General features: G+C 46.0%; 1 protein-coding gene across 3 annotated transcripts; it reads right to left on the minus strand.

Annotated features, from left to right (window-relative positions):
- Positions 1 to 13,585: 13,585 nt before the first annotated feature.
- Positions 13,586 to 19,594, minus strand: NME6 (NME/NM23 nucleoside diphosphate kinase 6). 3 transcript variants are annotated; one of them, XM_060022386.1, is made up of 6 exons: positions 19,527 to 19,594; positions 16,770 to 16,866; positions 15,655 to 15,757; positions 15,071 to 15,110; positions 14,489 to 14,649; positions 13,586 to 14,215 (listed from the first exon to the last, which is right to left on the minus strand). In XM_060022386.1, the coding sequence occupies exons 2-6, from the start codon at positions 16,857 to 16,859 to the stop codon at positions 14,049 to 14,051; spliced, it is 561 nt and encodes a 186-aa protein (XP_059878369.1). In that variant the 5' UTR covers positions 16,860 to 16,866; positions 19,527 to 19,594; the 3' UTR covers positions 13,586 to 14,048. The 3 variants fall into 3 exon arrangements, with proteins under 3 accessions (XP_059878369.1, XP_059878371.1, XP_059878370.1); XM_060022388.1 differs by lacking the exons at positions 16,770 to 16,866; positions 19,527 to 19,594 and adding an exon at positions 18,693 to 19,486; XM_060022387.1 differs by lacking the exon at positions 19,527 to 19,594 and having other exon boundaries at positions 16,770 to 17,537.
- Positions 19,595 to 20,832: the final 1,238 nt, after the last annotated feature.

Genomic DNA, 20,832 nt, shown 5'->3' on the forward strand with positions numbered 1-20,832 from the left:
ACAGACTCTAGGTCTATCCACCTCATTACAAATAGCTCAATTTCGTTTCTTTTTATGGTTGAGTAATATTCCATTGTATATATGTGCCACATCTTCTTTATCCATTCATCCATGATGGGCACTTAGGTTGTTTCCGTCTCCAGGCTATTGTAAATAGAGCTGCAATGAACATTTTGGTACATGACTCTTTTTGAATTTTGGTTTTCTCAGGGTATATGCCCAGTAGTGGGATTGCTGGGTCATATGGTAGTTCTATTTGTAGTTTTTTAAGGAACCTCCATACTGTTCTCCACAGTGGCTGTACCAATTCACATTCCCACCAGCAGTGCAAGAGTGTCCCTTTTCTCCACACCCTCTCCAGCACTTACTGTTTCTAGATTTTTTGATGATGGCCATTCTGACTGGTGTGAGATGATATCTCATTGTAGTTTTGATTTGCATTTCTCTAATGATTAATGATGTTGAGCATTCTTTCATGTGTTTGTTGGCAGTCTGTATATCTTCTTTGGAGAAATGTCTATTTAGGTCTTCTGCGCATTTTTGGATTGGGTTGTTTGTTTTTTTGTTATTGAGCTGCATGAGCTGCTTGTAAATTTTGGAGATTAATCCTTTGTCAGTTGCTTCATTTGCAAATATTTTCTCCCATTCTGAGGGTTGTCTTTTGGTCTTGTTTATGGTTTCCTTTGCTGTGCAAAAGCTTTGAAGTTTCATTAGGTCCCATTTGTTTATTTTTGTTTTTATTTCCATTTCTCTAGGAGGTGGGTCAAAAAGGATCTTGCTGTGATTTATGTCATAGAGTGTTCTGCGTATGTTTTCCTCTAAGAGTTTGATAGTTTCTGGCCTTACATTTAGGTCTTTAATCCATTTTGAGCTTATTTTTGTGTATGGTGTTAGGGAGTGATCTAATCTCATACTTTTACATGTACCTGTCCAGTTTTCCCAGCACCACTTATTGAAGAGGCTGTCCTTTCTCCACTGTACATTCCTGCCACCTTTATCAAAGATAAGGTGTCCATATGTGCGTGGGTTTATCTCTGGGCTTTCTATCCTGTTCCATTGATCTATCTTTCTGTTTTTGTGCCAGTACCATACTGTCTTGATTACTGTAGCTTTGTAGTATAGTCTGAAGTCAGGGAGCCTGATTCCTCCAGCTCTGTTTTTCGTTCTCAAGATTGCTTTGGCTATTCGGGATCTTTTGTGTTTCCATACAAATTGTGAAATTTTTTGTTCTAGTTCTGTGAAAAATGCCAGTGGTAGTTTGATAGGGATTGCATTGAATCTATAGATTGCTTTGGGTAATAGAGTCATTTTCACAATGTTGATTCTTCCAATCCATGAACATGGTATATCTCTCCATCTATTTGTATCATCTTTAATTTCTTTCATCAGTGTCCTATAATTTTCTGCATACAGGTCTTTTGTCTCCTTAGGTAGGTTTATTCCTAGATATTTTATTCTTTTTGTTGCAGTGGTAAATGGGAGTGTTTTCTTGATTTCACTTTCAGATTTTTCATCATTAGTATATAGGAATGCCAGAGATTTCTGTGCATTAATTTTGTATCCTGCTACTTTACCAAATTCATTGATTAGCTCTAGTAGTTTTCTGGTAGCATCTTTAGGATTCTCTATGTATAGTATCATGTCATCTGCAAACAGTGACAGCTTTACTTCTTTTCCGATTTGGATTCCTTTTATTTCCTTTTCTTCTCTGATTGCTGTGGCTAAAACTTCCAAAACTATGTTGAATAAGAGTGGTGAGAGTGGGCAACCTTGTCTTGTTCCTGATCTTAGTGGAAATGCTTTCAGTTTTTCACCATTGAGGATGATGTTGGCTGTGGGCTTGTCATATATGGCCTTTATTATGTTGAGGAAAGTTCCCTCTATGCCTACTTTCTGCAGGGTTTTTATCATAAATGGGTGTTGAATTTTGTCAAAAGCTTTCTCTGCATCTATTGAGATGATCATATGGTTTTTCTCCTTCAATTTGTTAATGTGGTTTATCACATTGATAGATTTGCGTATATTGAAGAATCCTTGTGATGCATCCTCTATACCCCACTTTAAGTATTACTCAGGGTTCAGTCTCACCCTCCAATCTGAGGGACTCCTTAACCATGTCTCCTTCCTAACCCTCCAGTTCCAAACCCAGGTCCCTTTAACCACACCCCCAAATTCTTCAGTCTCAGGATCTAAACCTCAAAACCATGCTATTTGGCCCTCCAAGGACAGGGATAAGGTTACTAGCAATACCCCACCATTGGCCTTCCAATACCAGGTTTTAGGGTTTTTAACACAGCCCCTCCTGAGCCCTTCAATCTCAGTGCCCAGTCTTTTAGCCACACTCTCACATCAGTCCTCCAGTAATTGTTGTAAGGCTCTTTGAACCAAACCCACTCTCACTTATCTTACATTCCCAGGCCCCATGTGGCCCAGGTTCCTGAGTGTTCACCTAAATTTATTCTTGGCCCTAGTGCTATATGTCAGTGGGTATACCCTGGAGGGCTGTCTGCTCAGGCCCCAGTGTCTTTATTTGCCAAGAGGATATTTGCCACAGAGAGGGAGGAGAGAGATTTTTTGTAACACCCCCCACCACCACCACCACCAAAATCTGGCTTGGTTTGGGGCTGGAGGAGAGATAAAAGGGGTTCTTGGTCCAGATGCCTTTGTCCACAGCCTCTCACTTGGAAGTGGTTGTCTCCAAGGTTAGCCTGGTAGGGGGTAAGGGCTGGGAGCACCTGGAGTGTAGGTTCCCCCCCACACTTCAACTCAGGCACTACTGCCCGGTCTACCACCATAGTGCTGCCCCTTTTCCCATGGCCTTAGCTAAAAGCCACAGAGGGAAGTCTGTGTTTTCTCTAGGGGTTGCCGAGCAGAGAAGGGGGGGCCCCTCCACCGTCATTCCACGTGACCTCAAAGCTGCTTTCTGATAGGGCAACAAAAGGGGGAAAATTAATAGTCTCACACCTTGCTTTAAACATGATGGGAAAAAAATGTTTATTTTCTCTTAAAATCCATGTAGAAACTGTAGAGACAGCACACAAGTCTGGCCCAGCAAGACCACTGTCAGGCCCAGAAATCAGGGAGAGATGCAGAGGGGACCTCTGTCCAGGTGGGTGCAGATAGCTTTGGATGTCTTCCAGTCAGGAGTCACTCCTTCATGGACAGGGGTTAAAATTGGCCCCATCTCTGCAATGATAGTCTTGAGGTGTTGTGAGATCTTCACAATAAAGGATTGTGGGAGGAGACGGGATGGGAAAAGGAGGCAAACACTTCCAGGACTGTTGGGCTTCATAGAATTTCCTGCCAGGGAGGAATAGCTGGATTTTTGCTGTAGGGGCTGGTGGCTCATTTCTTTCTTTCTTTCTTTCTTTTTTTTTTTTATAAATTTGTTTATTTATTTATTTTTGGCTGCATTGGGTGTTCGTTGCTGCACACAGGCTTTCTGTAGTTGCGGTGAGCGGGGGCTACTCTTCATTGCAGTGCGTGGGCTTCTCATTGCAGTGGCTTCTCTTGTTGCGGAGCATGGGCTTTAGGCGCACGGGCTTCAATAGTTGTGGCTCGCGGGCCCTAAAGCGCAGCCTCAGTAGTTGTGGCGCACGGGCTTAGTTGCTCCACGGCATGTGGGATCTTCCCGGACCAGGGCTCAAACCCGTGTCCCCTGCCTTGGCAGGCGGATTCTTAACCACTGCACCAGCAGGGAAGCCCTGGTGCCTCATTTCTGATGGGTGATAAGGCATCTCAGACTCAGGACTGCAGGACCTGGTAAGTAAAACTGAGATCAAGGCAGCCCCTGTGTTCTTGCTGGCCTTGTCCTTCAACCTCACCCCAAAAGTACTCGGCTTTGTCTCTTTCGGGGTAGTTTCATTTAGCCCTCCAAATGCCTCGCCCCTTTTTCTTGAGCTTTGTCCCCCCCGCGCAGATTTCTCCTTTTGTTTCCCAAATTTTCTTCTAATGCTGAAGTGCCCACATGGTGGAACCATGGGGAGGAGGGACCTCTTTGGCTTTGGGAGGGACCAGAGAGGGCACCCAAGGGGCTACTTGCTGTATCTGCTTGTTTCCCAGCTTCCATGGGGGTGAGGATAGAACCTTTCAACGTCAGCTCAAGTTGCTGTCACTGATTCCCTACCTTCCGCCTCCCTGGGTAATAGAGGCACCCCTACTACCTCACCCTACTTTCGCACAGTTTTAACACGTCAGGGGGTCTGCATTTAGAGCCACTTTCCCATGGGGCTTTGTGGGAGTGATCTCTCGACTCCATTCCAGGGGTCCTGGTTTTCTGCAGCTGTTTCCATCATCATTCCTTCTTTTCCCTTGGCTTGTTGCCCCTACTTTCCACATCTTGAAGAGGGCATGAAGAGCCCTTCATACCCTGACCTCAGTAATACCTATTTCTGGGCCTTAGTGTGAGAGGTGGAATTAAGGCCCCCCAAACTGGCTTCTGTTATTCAGATGCTGGGCGCTAGGGTAAGCCTCTTCAGGAGAGGAAGAGAGGAGGATGGCCATGAGGCCCAGGCATTTGTGAGTCATAAGGGGATCATGGGCTCTCAGAACCTTAGAGTCCCAGACTCATGAATCCTAAGTGGCTCCTGGAGAACTGGGATAAAGGGAGCATCACATTAGGCATCCAAGGCTGCTCATTTAGGCAAGTGAATCCCACTCTTCATCTTGACCTTGGATGATTCAAGGACTTATGTTCCCCAGGGCCATATATGACCAAAAATAAGCCTCTGGGAGAATTTGTGGAATGATGAATTCATGGGAGGGAATTCTTGGGTAGAAGAGTGTTTGAACTTGGAAATCCCAATTTAATGAGAAAGGATTTTGTGTGGTGGAAGGCTGACAGGTGAGAAAACTTGTGAATGTTCTAAAAGACACTGTGAAAGAAGTATCTGTCTTTTGACATATCCAAATTTTGCTGGATTTCTATTTTACTCCCTATTCTCAAGCTGAACCTGTACTGAAAGTATTTTTAATTTTAAAATTTATTTTAAATTATATTTTAATAAATTTTATTTGATTTTAAGTGAAACGTATGCAAATGTAGAAATAGAAAATGAATTTACTTGATTTCAGGTTGAGACAAATACATACAGCCATCTGCTGTAAAGAATCATTTTTAAATTTTAGAAGTTATTCTCATAGGAAATAATGGTCACATAGAAGGTGTATCTGCATCTGGGAGATAGTAGTTGCACAACATGCAGTATCTGTTATGATTTTGTTTTCCCACTATCGAACTTATCTTTGGAAGATGAACCAGTTCTTGAAGTCCAGCTCTCAATCCAGGGCTCTTTCCTTTCTGTCCCACTGACCTTGTCCACTCTGAGTTTTCCAACAGCCGTTAAGTCTTTAAAGCTGTGATTTCTCCTGCTCCTGGGATTCTATCTTGTGTCTGTTGAACCAGTCGGAAGGACAGATCACTTCTGTATATGTGACAGTCCCTAAATGCACATGCATATTCTCATTACAAGCGTGTAAAACATCACATCAGTTATGCAGTCAGCAGTGAAAGCCACAGTGACAATACATTGGGTCAGCTCAGAAGCCCCACTCCCAAGGTCACTTTAACTGCCCTTCCCCACTGTAAACCCATCAACTGAATTTGGGTGCATTTTCCCCCCTTTTGGAAGACCATCCAAGTAGTTTAGTACATGTACATCAGGGGCTAAAGCCACAGCCACCAGGAGACCAGGGAAGGCAGAGTCCATGGGGGACAGCAGGGAGGCTTTTTTCCTTCTCTGGGTTCTCACCCCAGGGTTGGTGCTGCTACCCCTCCCTGTGTGCCTCCTGGCATCTAGTGAGCACCTGGGTGATCTGTATGGCTCCATGGCCACCATGCCACCGTGACTCTACACTGCAGTCCTCAGTGCTTTTGGCCACACCTGCACTCAGCACCCCCTTCCCTCCCACAGGACCAGGTAGGACAGTGACTTAGGCACTTGTGCCCAGCAGAGATATAAAAATTTGAACCTCTCCTCTTTGAAAATACCCCAGGAACTTCCCTGGTGGTCCAGTGGTAAAGAATCCGCCTTACAGTGCAGGGGATGTGGGCTCAATCCCCAGTCAGGGAACTAGATCCTACATGCCGTGGGGCAACTAAGTCCGCGTGCTGCAACTACTGAGCTTGTGCGCCTCAACTAGAGAGCCTGCGTGCCGCAAACTACAGAGCCCACACACTCTGGAACCTGCACACCACAACTAGAGAGAAGCCCGCACACTGCAATGAGCCTGTGCGCTGCAACGGAAGATCCCGCATGCCTCAGCGAAGACCACATGTGCCGCAACTAAGCCCCGACGCAGCCCCCCCAAAAAAAATTAATAATAAATAAATTAATAAATCTAAAAAAAAAGAAAATATCCCAGCTTACTTGAACAGCATGTGGCCTTTGGTCCCCCTTGGGGACAGGGAAGCTTGGTCCCTCCTGGAAGCAGCTGCAGTTGGGATAAAGAGGAAGGGAATGTGGAGAATGCTGCTCTGTGCCAGTATTTCTCGCTTTGCATTTCTCACTTTTAAGTGGCTGCCTCATGGTTCAACCAAAGGAACTTTGGTTTCTGAGTGTTTTCACTCCTCAGAAAGTTCTGTCTTCTTTGCTGACATTTACTTCAGCTTTGCAGACCGCTTGGCTAAGGATCACCTTTCAGCTTGACTGCAGAGCTGTCTGTCCCATTGTCAGAGCATTCTCCCCTTGTCTCCTGGAAGAAAGTAAGCAACAATCAAGGCCACATCTAGGGGCTTGTTACAATCCTACCTCTCACCAGTCAGCCTATAAATTTTTATCAAGAGGTAGGACAGTGGGGCCCCACTGGGCGAGAACATTTTCTGATAGATCCCAGTACCATATCCCTGGAACTGGCCTATGGGATCCTTTGCCCTTCTTCCAGAAAGCCATGTCTTTATCACAGCATCACATCCTCATTGCCAAAGGAACATTTAGAGGGATGCTTAGGACTCATGGTGGATTGTCCACAAGTAAAGAAGAGAGACAAGGAAAAAATCCAAATATATGATGTTGGTAACAAGAACAACCAGTCTTTTGTAGGTGAAGAAATCAGAAACGTAGATAATTTGCCCATGTTCACACAACTAATAAGGGGTGGTACTTGGATTCAGCTTGGTATTCAGGAATAAGGATTCCAGGGTAGCATACTGAAGGTTTCCAAGGTGGAAACCTCTGTGATAGGGTACTGCAGAAATAGCACCTGGCAAAGATTTGTGCTTTCTGTGCCTAGAAAGGCCCTTTCCTTGTTACTGGGGGTGGGAGGGGCATGGAGGAGGAAAGGGGGAGATCCTTTAGCCAAAGAGCATCACAGGAAGCATACACTGAAATAATGCTATGACTAACTGGGTCATTTGGGGCTTGTCATGGTGGTGGACCACCAGGAAAACGAAGAGCTATCGTATGTAAGTAATCAACCTTGATCATCATGAGTTGCTGACATTGCTTCTCCCCAAGGGGAAGGGAAGAGTACATCTGATCCCAGGGGATTCTCTGATGTGCTTCATACCCAGGGATAATCTTCAGTGGACCCTAACAGCAGTCAACTTTTACATCAGGGTGAAACATGTAAGGGATCAGACGCTTTAGAGATAAAGGTCTGTGTTTCCCCAGTATATAAGCATCTTAGACCTGTAAGTGCTGACTCCGGGGAGAGGAATTATAGTATGGTTGGTAAAGGATGGAGATAATAAGAATCAGTTATGACCTCATGTCTAGTTGCAGTAGTGGGAAATGGCGGGGGGGTTCCCCACTAATCGGCTTATGTTGAGTCTTAAATAGAGATTGTGGCTCACCAGCATCTTGCCTGGCTCTGGGATATGCTGAGCTACACGTAGACCAAAGCATGAACAGGGAAGGATGGCCTTGGACAACTTCTATACTCCATCTCTTGGCCACATCCTTACCATGGCTGTTGCTGAACCCAGGTGAAATCAGAGAGCTCCTTAAGTCCATTTCTCTTGTGTTCGTCCCAGGAGCTTCTCTACTGATGTGGTGCAGGAAGCCTTTCTGGCAATACGCAGATTTGGACCTGCAGGGGAGTTCAGTCTTCCTGTGGAAATGCTTAACAATGGATGATGGAAACCAGTGGGCAGGACCCCAGCTTCTTGGTCTCTGATGGGAGGGAGAGGACTTCCAGCTAGATAAGAGGCCAGTTGTCCACAGTGGTGACCACCTCAGTACCCCTTTCTTGGGTTGGCTTTCTCTTCGCTGTTTTACTCTCCCAGTGCCTCCACTCTTATTTTCTGAGATCACTTCCCAGAATAAACTAGCTACATATAAGCCCTCATTTCCTGCTATGCTGTTATTTCAGGAGAAAAAAAGGCCACTCAACTGTGGCTACACTGCCAGTAACCCAGTTACCACCCAGTCTTCCATAATAGTACCTTTGTAGCGACAGGCAAAGCTGAAAGAGGAGAAAGACTCCATGAAAGTCTCATCTTGTCCACAGTTCCCAGGCCTGTGAGTTAAAAATCCTAAACCACTAACTAGATGACCAACGCCCCCCCCCCAGCCCACCTGCTTATGCAAAATGCTCTGAGAGAGACAGGAGGAGCCAGTTACTCCCAGGACCCCAAATAAGTGTGTAGCTCTTGATGCCCACATGGAAGAGACTTATCTCTGTTTGTGAGAAAACTTTGGACCACAGAGGTTTATATATAACATGCTTTTCAGAGGGACTCAATCACATGAGGATTGTGGCTTCTACTTCTAGGGGGAAAACTGCTGGAATTTCTCAACTTCCATCACTCTTTTTTTCTTTTTTTTTTGTACACGGGCGTCTCACTGTTGTGGCCTCTCTATTGCAGAGCACAGGCTCCGGACATGCAGGCTCAGCGGCCATGGCTCATGGGCCCAGCCCCTCCGCGGCATGTGGGATCTTCCTGGACCAGGGCACGAACCCGCGTCCCCTGCATCGGCAGGCGGACTCTCAACCCCTGCGCCACCAGGGAAGCCCCATCACTCTTGATTTAACTCACTAACATGTTTCCTTAAGCCTCCAGCCCAGCTCATTTGAGCCACACACCCTCCCTGCCCTACCCTGCCCTCTGCTCCTTTGGAAACCTTCTTCCTCGGTCATCCAGGCTTCTCACTGTGAGAGACTCAGGCAGTCTTGGTCCTCCAACCCTGAATCCTAGCTTTGTACTCCACTGAGCTGGGCTTCTGTCTGAGCTGTCAAAGGGCCTATTTTATTTTGTTAATGCGTTCAATGAATCAAAGTTCTATTTCTGCTAGACTAATATTACAGTCACTTTCATAAGAAATCAGTCGAGTACTTTGGCCATGGTGCCGTTTCTGTGTTCTACATTCCCTACAGAGGACAGGAATGCTTACTTTAACCTCAGCATAAAGAGTGTGAGATCAACTTACGTGATTTCATTTGGTTTCAACTGCTCTTGGTAAAGTGGTAACTAGAATTGTGTCCTACCCTAATCATAATCTATCAGCTATCTCTGTGCATTACCTAAGTTTATATATGAGAAAGCCACTTTTAACTGTACAGTCTTGTCAAAAACATCGTCAGTAATTAAATGTGCTAAAATAGACAAAGGAAAATAGTGTGAGATTAAGTCATACACTGAGAGGTGTGATTAACTTAACTCTTTCTATCTGAAATCCAAAGAAGGAGAAGAAGAGATCATTTAAATTGTCATTTATTGAGATCTTGGGTTTTTGACCTTATGTGCATGAGTTAGTTTAATCCTCACAGTAACTCTGAAAGTTAAGTATGACTTTCTCATTTAACAACTGAATTGAGTGGAGACAAATATAGCTAAAGTCACATAGCTAGAAAGTGATAGAACCAGGATTTGAATTCCGATCTGTCACCAAAGCTCCAGCTTCTAATCCCTGCACCTCCTTTCCAAACAACTTGAGAGGAAACACTGTGTTCACCCGCACATTCTACCTTTCAAATAACTCAGAACACCCTCACCCCAACCACAATCTCCAAACTGCTGACCTGTTCGTTCATATCTTCTTGTGCACACAGGTTTGCCACCAAGTGGGAACCCTCCATTGTCCTCTCTGTCCATTTGTTTCTTGTGTCCAGTTTAATCCTTGGATGATTGTTTCAACTATTTACTTGCTAAGACTAAATATTCCTTGTCCCTTTGATCTTTCACCAAGCCTGCTCATGAAATCCCTGATCTTGGATGATTCCACCAATTGCACATTTCATGGCTGCAACTCACCACAACACATGACAAGGCATGCAACTCATATTCCAAATACAGGGTCACAGAGTTCTTAATTTGCCCTCAGAAATGCCTCGTAATTCTATGTCTCATGAGTCAGTTCCCTTTCCCATGCTTCATAAGTATTATTTCAAACCTTTTCATGCTTTATGAATTTCATCTTTCCCCTCACTTTCAATAGATGGCTTTGACTCCTGTTTGACAAATGAAAGAGATATTGCTGAAGAAAGAGCCAACATCCCCACAATGAAACATGCAAGCATTCCTATGCCTCTCTCCTATAGTGAAGGAGGAGCTATCTTTAATTCCAAAATTGACCTTTTCCTCTAAAGTGTGTTTGCGTCCTAGTCCCTCCTGCTTCTCAGGAATTTTAATGATTCTAAATTATGTTTATTGTAAACCAATCCGTCTCTAATGACTCTACTTCCTTAGCATTTAAGCATGTTCAAATTATTACTATTCTGAAAAATTCTCTTCTAATCCCATTTTCTTTCCATCTACTGTATCTCTTAACAGACTTGGAAGTAATCCCCATTTATCCACTCTTTCATCCCAAACACTTCTCAGTCCTCTCCACTCTTTTCTGTACCCACCATTTAGTGGACACTGTTGTTGGAGCCCAGCAATAATATTTTTTAATCCCCCTTTTTGCTCAGTCTTCATTTCTCTTGCAGCCTCAGCAGAATTTGATTACCTTTTTCTTATTCCTATCCTCTCCCCACACTCCTTCAACTGTTTTCCAGCTTCTGTGGTCACCCTCAGCCTTTTGTAGGGTACTTCACCACCACATGCTGGATTGTTTCAGTCCCAGCATTCTCCTGCCTCCCCTCCACTCCGTGCACTCTGTTTGCCAGTCACATCCATTCCCTTCACTTAAATCTCTAGTCATTTCACTCTACTCAGTCACCAAGGATGTCTTCTCTACAGTGGCCATATAAGTGGGGACTGAGGGGCACGTGGAGCAAGAAATATTCACAGGTACAGAGCTTTAAGGATTAGATATGAAAAATGGAGGGAAGGAGAGTGCTTCTTCTGGCTGCTTACCGATAGCTGGGGCTCCTGATCAGTCTCTCTTGTCAGTTTGCCTGGTGTTTTCAGCTGGCCTTTGTTTAGCTTTGCGGGGGAGAATGCCACAACTAAAATATCCCACATGTTGCAACTAAAAAGGTCCTGCATGCTACAGCTAAAGATTCCACATGCCACAACTAAGACCCGGCACAGCCTAGATAGATAGATATTTAAAAAGAAGAAGAAAAAGAAACCAACCAGTCTCCTCTTGAATGGTGAGTGTGCACGCCATACCGTAATGGGCTGCTGAGAAAATGGGGGTGAGCCTGTCAGTGCAGACAACTGATATGGACTTGTCTGTACAGAGATGAAGAAACAGGTAGCCAAAGGCGAAAATGAGGTTAAAATGATTTTGAAAAATGGGAGACACCAAAACATGTTTGAATTCAAAGGGGAAGGACTCAGTGGAGAAGGGTAAAAGTGCAGTAAAGACTAGACAACCAAAAAAGCAAGGAGATGGGATTCAGAGCAACATGGAAGGACTGGCTTAACAGGAAGCAGGACCCATCCTATGTTGTAACAGGAAGATAGAAGAAGATGGGAGCATATGTAGACATACACTTACAGATTCAGTTGTAAGAAGATTCTCTAAGACTCCTAGGTATCCCACTCTAAACCCACAGGTAGTACGACAGTATAAATGCTTCAACCCGCTGTCTTCCACACAAAGTAAGCTCCCTACCACTCCAGAGCTACCGCTCTTGCCAAGGTCACAGCGATCTCCATGCTGCCATACTTAGGGGGTACTTTAAGGGCTTCATTATTCTGGACTTCTCAACAGCATTCAACATTGCTTCATTATCTAAACACTCTTTTCTCTTGACTTTCCTGATCCACACACCCTCGGTTTTTTCCTTCCTTCTCTGGCTATTTCTTCATCTCCTTTGTTGGCTTGTGCAAGTATTTGTTTTCATAAGTTCTATATAAATTCAAGGCTCCTCACTACTTTCAGTTTGTAGATTGTCATGGTAATGGCCCCCAATGATTCATACCTCCCACTGTCCATGCCCTATGTGTGGACTCTGGGCTTGGCCATGTGACTTGGCCTTTGTCAATGGGATATCAGCAAACATGACACAAGCAGAAGCGTGATGAGCTTGTGAATGGGGGCCTGCTCTCTTGGAACCTTGAAACAACCATGCTATGAAGCAGCTCAGGATGAAAGACCACATTGGACCCAAATGCTGAATGCAGCCATGTGAGTGAGTCCCAGTGAGCCCAGCAGAATCACCCAGCCAATCCACAGACACATAAGAATGAATCGTTGTTATTGTTGTTGTTTTTTAATATTTATTTATTTGTTTATTTTTGGCTGTGTCAGGTCTTAGTTGTGGCACATGGGATCTTTCACTGCGGCACGCGGGCTCTTTGTTATAGCGCATGGGCTTCTCTCTAGTTGTGGTGCGTGGGCTCTGCAGTTGTGGAGCACGGGCTCCAGAGCACATGGGCTCTGTAGTTTGTGGCACATGGGCTCTCTAGTTGTGGCGCATGGGCTCAGTAGTTGGGGTGCGCGGGCTTAATTGCTGCATGGCATGTGGGATCTTAGTTCCCCGACCAGGGATCAAACCCATCTCCCCTGCATTGGAAGGCAGATTCTTAACCACTGGACCACAGTGACATCTCTAAGTCATTGTTTTAAGCCACAAAATCTTGAGGTGATTTGTCATGCAGCAATAGATAACTGTCATCCTCAGCTACAGCAGAGACATGGCTAGCTTTAGTGGCTTTGTGCAAATCAGAAAAAAAAGTGAGTCATAACAATATGCCTCTACTGGGCAGACATACTTTTGTTCAAACAAAAGGTGCCCCTTCTTCCAGGATGCAGCCCTGTGCCAGGTGCACAGCATGGATTTGAGCCCACAGTCAGCTCCGTCACTGGGTGCCTCATGCACTACATAAGCTGCACACTGTGTGTGAACCTCCTGGGAGATTTCTTCACGATTCTCCCTTTTTTTAAAAAAATTAAATTATTTTATTTATTTATTTTTGGCTGCGTTGGGTCTTCGTTGCTGTGCGCAGGCTTTCTCTAGTTGCAGCGAGCGGGGGCTACTCTTCATTGCAGTGCACAGGCTTCTCATTGTGGTGGCTTCATCTTGTTGTAGAGCACAGGCTCTAGGCGCGTGGGTTTCAGTAGTTGTGGCATGTGGGCTCAGTAGTTGTGGCTCGCGGGCTCTAGAGCACAGGCTCAGTAATTGTGGCGCACGGGCTTAGTTGCTCCGCAGCATGTGGGATCTTCCCGCACCAGGGCTCGAACCTGTGTCCCCTGCGTTGGCAGGCGGATTCTTAACCACTGCGCTACTAGGCAAGTCCCACAATTCTCTCTTTACTTAGCATAGACCAGAAACTTGACTTCAGGACAGATTTAATTATTCCAGTTAGGGATAGAGAGACAGTACATAGAGTAGTGCTCCCAGCCTGCAGGATTCAGTAGAATACTGACTTTTATTAAGGAAAATAGACCAAATGTTGCTAATACGGTCACTGCATTTTTCAGGCAAGTCAGTTAGGCAAGCCCCTCCTTGAAAAAGGATGAACAGTTCTCAGAAAAAAAGGAGCCATCATTCCTCTGAACCACCCATGAACATTTCAGAGAAGAGGTAGATAGAGAGTTAGATTCTAGAAGAGGTAGCAGTGAGGAGCTAGGCTCTTATGCAGGTGGCGGTGCCCAGCAGAGATGGCACAATGAGCCCCAGGCCTCCCTGGTCCTAGGAGAATGCTCTGGACCAGAGGTCTGCAAGAAAAGGCTGGGCAACACCATCACTCTTCACAGACCAACAGGCCTGCGTCAGGTTGGCCCTGGGCCTCCTGTTCCAGCTGCAAAGTGGATGCCTCCCTCTGGATTGTAGCGCACAGGGCCACAGCGCAACTGGGGCTCCTCTTCCTCATACCAGCGCTGTTCACTGAAGTCGGGAAAGAAGGCTGCGATCTCTCTACTGGCTGAAACCACAGAGTCTGTAAGGGAAGGTAAAAAAGAGAAGGGGTTCTCATAGGGAGTTTAGGATGGAGGCAAGAGGCAATCATAATCAGGTTCAGAAACCAGAGCCTATACTTCTCCTGCCCCTAAGTCCTGGGGCCGCATCTGCTGAGGTGGCCACAAAGGGCCAGAAACACAACTGGGAAGAAAGCTCACTGAGGGACCTGGCTCTCAACCCCACCATATGCCTGCCCACCAACCTCAAACCAGCTTCGCTTATTAAATACAGTGGACACAGGAGGCAGACTCACCTGAGCCATGGGTTGTATTACGGGTGTCAGTGAGGCCGAAACGCCCACGAATTGAATCTGGAGCCACGTGGCGTGCTCGAAACACTCGGGTGGGTCCCATCACTGTCCTCCAGAGCTGGATGGCATCCTTGTGGGCGAGGATGTAGGCTCGGATTGGCCCACTGTGAATAAATGGAGCACACGTCAGGAATCTGGCTATCGGGTCCAGGAGGGCATACCATGAGTAGAGCACAAATAAAGGCACACTGGACATCCTGAGAGTCTCCTTGCCTTTCTAGTTGAGTGCCAATACTGCTTCAAATAAAAGGTGATGGAAGGCCACTGCGGATGATCAAGAAAGGCCACAGGGATCAGAAGAGTTGCTAGGCAGCATTCAACAATACTCTTCTACAGCCCCTGGAGCAGTTAACTACCATGGGACAAGTGGCCACAAGGTCAGTGTTGGCCCAAGCCCATGTTTCTTCAGACACTTGACACTGGTTACAAGTTTAAAGAGTGGCAAATAAAATTAACAAATCTATTTAGGGGGCAGGGGAAAGAAGTCTCAGTGGATGAAGATGTTATAACCAAAATGAGAAATACCTGGCCATGAACTCCACCAGCCGCTGATAGAAAAAACGCCCTGCAAAGAGAGTACCTTCATCAAGACACTGGTGCCAAGAGAACTTTTTATACTTCTGACTCCCTATTTGGAATGATAAAAACTGTTTTAGAGAAAAGAACAAGGACCTTGGCGTCTGACATACCTGGGTCTGAATCCAGGCTCTCCAACTTGCAACCTGTGTAGTTTCGGGTAAATCATTAACTTCCCTAATTTAGTTTTCTAATTTGTGTGCTGGGGACATAACAATACCTACTTCATGGGGTTGCTGGGGAATTAAAAGAAATCATGAGCCTTTGGACAATGTCTGACAGAGTAAATTGGTAACTAGTGATAGTATCAGGACATAAAACTAAGTTACTTGTTGGGACCATGACGTAGAACCCTCCTAGAAAACATTTAAAAAATACTGATAATCATGAAAAGTTTGTGTGTAAACCAAGATTTTAGAAGACTGGCTGCAATTTTACGGTTCGTAGGTCAGAGAGAGCCTGACGTTGTGTGGCCAGGTAAAATCTCTCTTGTGATAGAGAAGCCTCCCACTCAAGAGGACTGTTGGTCCTACCTTCATGCTCTTGGTAAAACTTCTGGCAATCTTCCTTTCTCCACAGAAGTTCTCTCATTCGTACAATAAGGAACTTGTTGCTCAGAATCTGCTGATGAACAGCCTGGATAAACACCACCCCAAAGATAAAAGTCAGTCAGAGGGACCATTTGAGTGAATGGGAGACCCAGGCAGACCAAAAGAACCCTGAGGACCCTTCAGAGCCTAGGACTTGAGGGTCTGTCCCATTGGTGGGTCAGAAGAAAAGAGACGCCCTGTTGCTGTCTTGAAGATGGAGTGAGCCATGTGATGAGGAATGTGAGTGGACTCTAAAAATGGTAGGCCCCACCTGAAGGCCGGCAAGGACATGGGGGTCTATCTCAGTCCTATAACCACAGAAACCAAATTCTGCCAACCTGAATGAGTATCAAAGTGGATTCTTCCCCAGACCCTTTAGATAAGGGCCCAGTCAGCCAATACCTGGAATTTGGCTTTGTGAAACTCTAAGGAGAGAACCCAGCCCTCAGCCAAACCTACTGGACCTCTAAATTCTAGAATTGTGAGATAATGAGTGTTGTTTTAAGTTGCTAAGTTTGTGGTAATTTGTTACACATTAGTAGAGAACTAATATACATTGTCTTGAGGTTTGGTTTTTATTATTGTATTGGATCCTTTCTTATATTTTATATCTGTCCCAGTTCTCCAGTAGATTTTTAATGTATATTTATTTTTGGCTGTGTTGGGTCTTCGTTTCTGTGTGAGGGCTTTCTCTAGTTGTGGCAAGCGGGGGCCACTCACTAATCGCGGCCTCTCTTGTTGCGGAGCACAGGCTCCAGACACGCAGGCTCAGTAGTTGTGGCTCACGGGCCCAGTTGCTCCGCGGCATGTGGGATCTTCCCGGACCAGGGCTCGAACCCGTGTCCCCTGCATTGGCAGGCAGATTCTCAACCACTGCGCCACCAGGGAAGCCCTCCAGTAGATTTTTAATCTCCTTATGGTCAGAGTCATGGCTTCTAACTTTGCCTCCACACCATCTAGCACAGGACTGTGTTGTCAGTCTTCGCAAATGGCCCTATGGCACCTGAAACAAAAGCAATGCCTCCGACATACAGTAGAGTCTTAGGACTTGTTCTTACCTCCAGAATCAGTGGGTGAGCAACTGCATCAGGCTTGATCAGAGCCAGAGTAAGCTGGAGAGCCTGAGGGCTCCGTAATATCGAGGTCATCTCCCTCCTGCCATCAGAGAGTCAGATAAGAGACCCATCAGTGCTGCACTCCCCACCCTTCCTGTTCTGGAGCCGAGCAGTTTTGCAAGTCAACCAGGGCTCTCACTCTTACACTGATAAAGCACACGACAGTTACTTAGTATTTAATTTGCCCATTTGGGTTCATGGAGCTGAGGGAAGGGAGTGGTAGAGGGGCCATTCAAGTTGCCCAGTGGAGCACATAATCTGGTTAGTGCAACTGTAAACCTGCGAAAGAGTGACCCATTCAGAAGTTCAAGTTTAAACACGACCTGTCTCTGGCGATACTCCTGTCCCTTCCTTTCTTTTGTGTTTTACTGAGGATTTACAATTTACATTCCTAAAGAGCAGCCACAAGGGTACAATAACTGTTCCCACAGTGCCCTCCCATCAATTATAGAATTTGAAGATTGGATGGACAAGAATTGGGATCTTGCCAGGATACCCCCCAAAAAGTCTGCTGGATACATACCATTTCTTACCTAATCTTACAGATAAGTCAGGATCTATCACGCCCAAATCAAACCCTTTAATACACTCAGCTGTCCTCAGTGGCAGGGTTTGCAGACATGCAACTCCAAGGTCAAAGACAAGTTGTAATCATTTTGTATCTGAAGCAGCTAAAACTGCCTGGCACAAAGGTGCTTAATCAATTTTATTGACTAAATGAACCTATACAGTCTTATTCTATTCATCTTCAGAGAAAAGAACAAGACACTATTTCTAGTGTCTAATCATGATGGTGTAAGAGCTCAATAAATAATTGTGAAGATGATATAAAGAACATAAAAGTATTTTATAAACTGGACTAAGAAAACTTGAGATCTCTTCCAACTTTGAAATTCTATTTACATGTAAGAAATTGATCATCTCTGCAGGACTAAGGTGTCAAAGATTATCTGGTGGAACCCCTAAATTTGCCAACAAATACAGAGAAGGCTTCCATGAACACACAGGGACAGAGTCTGGACAACTGTCTCTTTATTCTTAGCCCGAAAGTAGCCTGACAATCACATTAAAAGCAGTGCTAGGGGGCTTCCCTGGTGGCGCAGTGGTTGAGAGTCCGCCTGCCGATGCAGGGGACACGGGTTCGTGCCCCGGTCCGGGAAGATCCCACATTCCGCGGAGCGGCTAGGCCCGTGAGCTATGGCCGCTGAGCCTGCGCGTCCGGAGCCTGTGCTCTACAATGGGAGGGGCCACAACAGTGAGAGGCCCGCGTACCGCAAAGAAAAAAAAAAAAAGCAGTGCTAGGGTCTGGCCCAAACGGAGAAACTGTGCCAAGGTCTCTCCTATTCATGTCCCTTCTACAGCATTCAGCTTGATGCTCTACTCAATCCACAAAGCTAAGCACAGTCTAACCAGTACAAGATCAGCCAACCCAGTTTCCCTAACATCCCAGGTGGTGAGTAACCCAAAAGCGAGCAGAATCTTTGCCATATATCTAGGGAGCGACACCCTTGGCACCTCCCCTTCCTCACCCTCCATATCCATGATATCACTGAGTTCTGGCAATTTTACCTAGCCAGTGTATCTCAAATCCATACAATTCTCTCCTTCTTAACTGCCACCACCACAGTCCAAGACATCATCAACCCCCTCTGGACTTCTGCAACAGCCTCTTCAGTGGTCTCCCAGTTTCTACTCTTGCTACCCTCTACAATCTGTTCTCCACATAGCAGCCACAGTGAACTAAAAATGCAAATCTAGTCATATCATTTCCCTCCTTAACCCTTCAAAGTGTACCCTGCTTTTATGATAAAACCCCAGAGCCTTATCATGTCCTACTAGGCTTTGCATGATCTTATCCCTGCATACCTCTCTAGCCTCATCTGGAACTCCACACTCCTTAACTTGCTTTTGCTCCAGCCTCAGCTCCAAGACATTCTGGCCTGACAGCCTTTGCCTGAGAAGTTTTCACAGTCCAGAAAGTGCTTCCTCTGGTTACCTCCTAGTCACCCACTAGATCTTAGTTCACTTCCCCTGTTATACATTCTCATGGCTCCTTTCACGTTTTCTTCAGTTAGCTCTTCCCAACTAGAAGGTCAGCTCTATGAAAGCAGGGATCTGTTTCGCTCACCATCGTATCCTCTGTACTTATGCAGAGTGCCTAGCACATAGATGGTTCTCAACAGTATTTGCTGAATGAATCAATGAATGAATCTGATTCAGCTATTCCAAGACCAGAATGCTAGGGGCTATCCAGCGGAGGACATGGTTCCTTTCCTAATGCCAGCTAAGTTATGCCTGTCTTGGACCTTGGTTTACAACAAATGTTAACAGGTCGAGAAACTTGCTCAACATAAAAGTCACTCGATTAGAGAATTATAAATTTTAGAAATTGCCTGGGCGTTTGCCCCCACAACAGAGGCGCCTATTCTGCTTCCTGGAAGGCGCCAGTCATGCCTCTCATCCTCCCAAGCGTGTCGGAGACCTGCAACCCGTCAACTCGGCTTTCTGCTTCCAACACCTGAAGCCCCGCCCCCCAGACTCACAGCCTCAGCTCTAGATACCGCCCTTTTCCCCACCCTGCTCTTCCATTTCTCTGGGCCTGCAGCTGCGCGACCCAGGCCCCTTGTACCGAGACCTAAGGCCACGCTAGATTCTGAGCTATTCGGAGCCCCAGTGTGCTGGAGTTCGGGTCCGAGTCACCTGATCCTCCCGCCGCGCAGGCCGGCCACCAGGCACTGCGATAGCTAGCCTTCGGTACTAGCGGGGTCCTTCAGGCATTCGGCCGGGCAGCCTGCCTCAGGGTCCTTGCCCGGTGAGGCGGAGTGCCCCCCAATCCAGGAGGCCCTGCAGCAGGAAGGCCCGCCTTCTGGTGGCCCTTGCTTCTCTCCCGCACTTGGTCCGAGCCTGGCTTGGGCGCCCCCAGGCGGAAGGGAGGGCCAGGCCTGCGGCCCTGCTCGGGGAGGTGGCTCAGAGAGGACAGCATGGGCGTTTCAAGGTGGCAGCCTGGTAGAGAACATGCGCGCCAGCGGGGCCGCCGGAGTGGGCCTGGCCCCACTCGATCTCTCTTTTATTATTTATCTGGGGTAGTGCCTGGCATATGGTTGGTGCCCAGTATTTGTCGGAGGGACGCGGGAGACAAAAAACTTGTGTGCGCTGAATCACAAGTTCAGAGGCAGCCATTGAATCCTCTTGCACTGTTGGTGGGAATGTAAATTGATACATCCACTATGGAGAACAGCATGGAGGTTCCTTAAAAAAATCAAAATAGAACCACCATACGACCCAGCAATCCCACTACTGGGCATATACCCTGAGAAAACCATAATTCAAAAAGAGTCATGTACCAAAATGTTCATTGCAGCTCTGTTTGCAATAGCCAGGACATGGAAGCAACCTAAGTGTCCATCAACAGATGAACGGATAAAGAAGATGTGGCACATATATACAATGGAATATTACTCAACCATAAAAAGAAACAAAATTGAGTTATTTGTAGTGAGGTGGATGGACCTAGAGTCTGTCATATAGAATGAAGTTAAGTCAGAAAGAGAAAAACAAATACTGTATGCTAACACATATATATAGAATCCCCCCCCCCCAAAAAAAAATGGTCATGAAGAACCTAGGGGCAAGACGAGAATAAAGACGCAGACCTACTAGAAAATGGATTTGAGGATACGGGGAGGGGGAATGGTAAGCTGGGACAAAGTGAGAGAGTGGCATGGACATATATACACTACCAAACGTAAAATAGATAGCTAGTGGGAAGCAGCCGCATAGCACAGGGAGATCAGCTCGGTGCTTTGTGACCACCTAGAGGGGTGGGATAGGGAGGATGGGAGGGAGGATGGGAGGGAGGGAGACGCAAGAGGGAAGAGGTATGGGGACATATGTATATGTATAACCGATTCACTTTGTTATAAAGCAGAAACTAACACACCATTGTAAAGCAAGTATACTCCAATAAAGATGTTTTAAAAAGTCTTTGAGCACAGAGGGATATGTG

This window comes from Delphinus delphis, chromosome 10 (assembly GCF_949987515.2).
Source record: "Delphinus delphis chromosome 10, mDelDel1.2, whole genome shotgun sequence".
NCBI classification, from domain to species: Eukaryota; Metazoa; Chordata; class Mammalia; order Artiodactyla; family Delphinidae; genus Delphinus; species Delphinus delphis.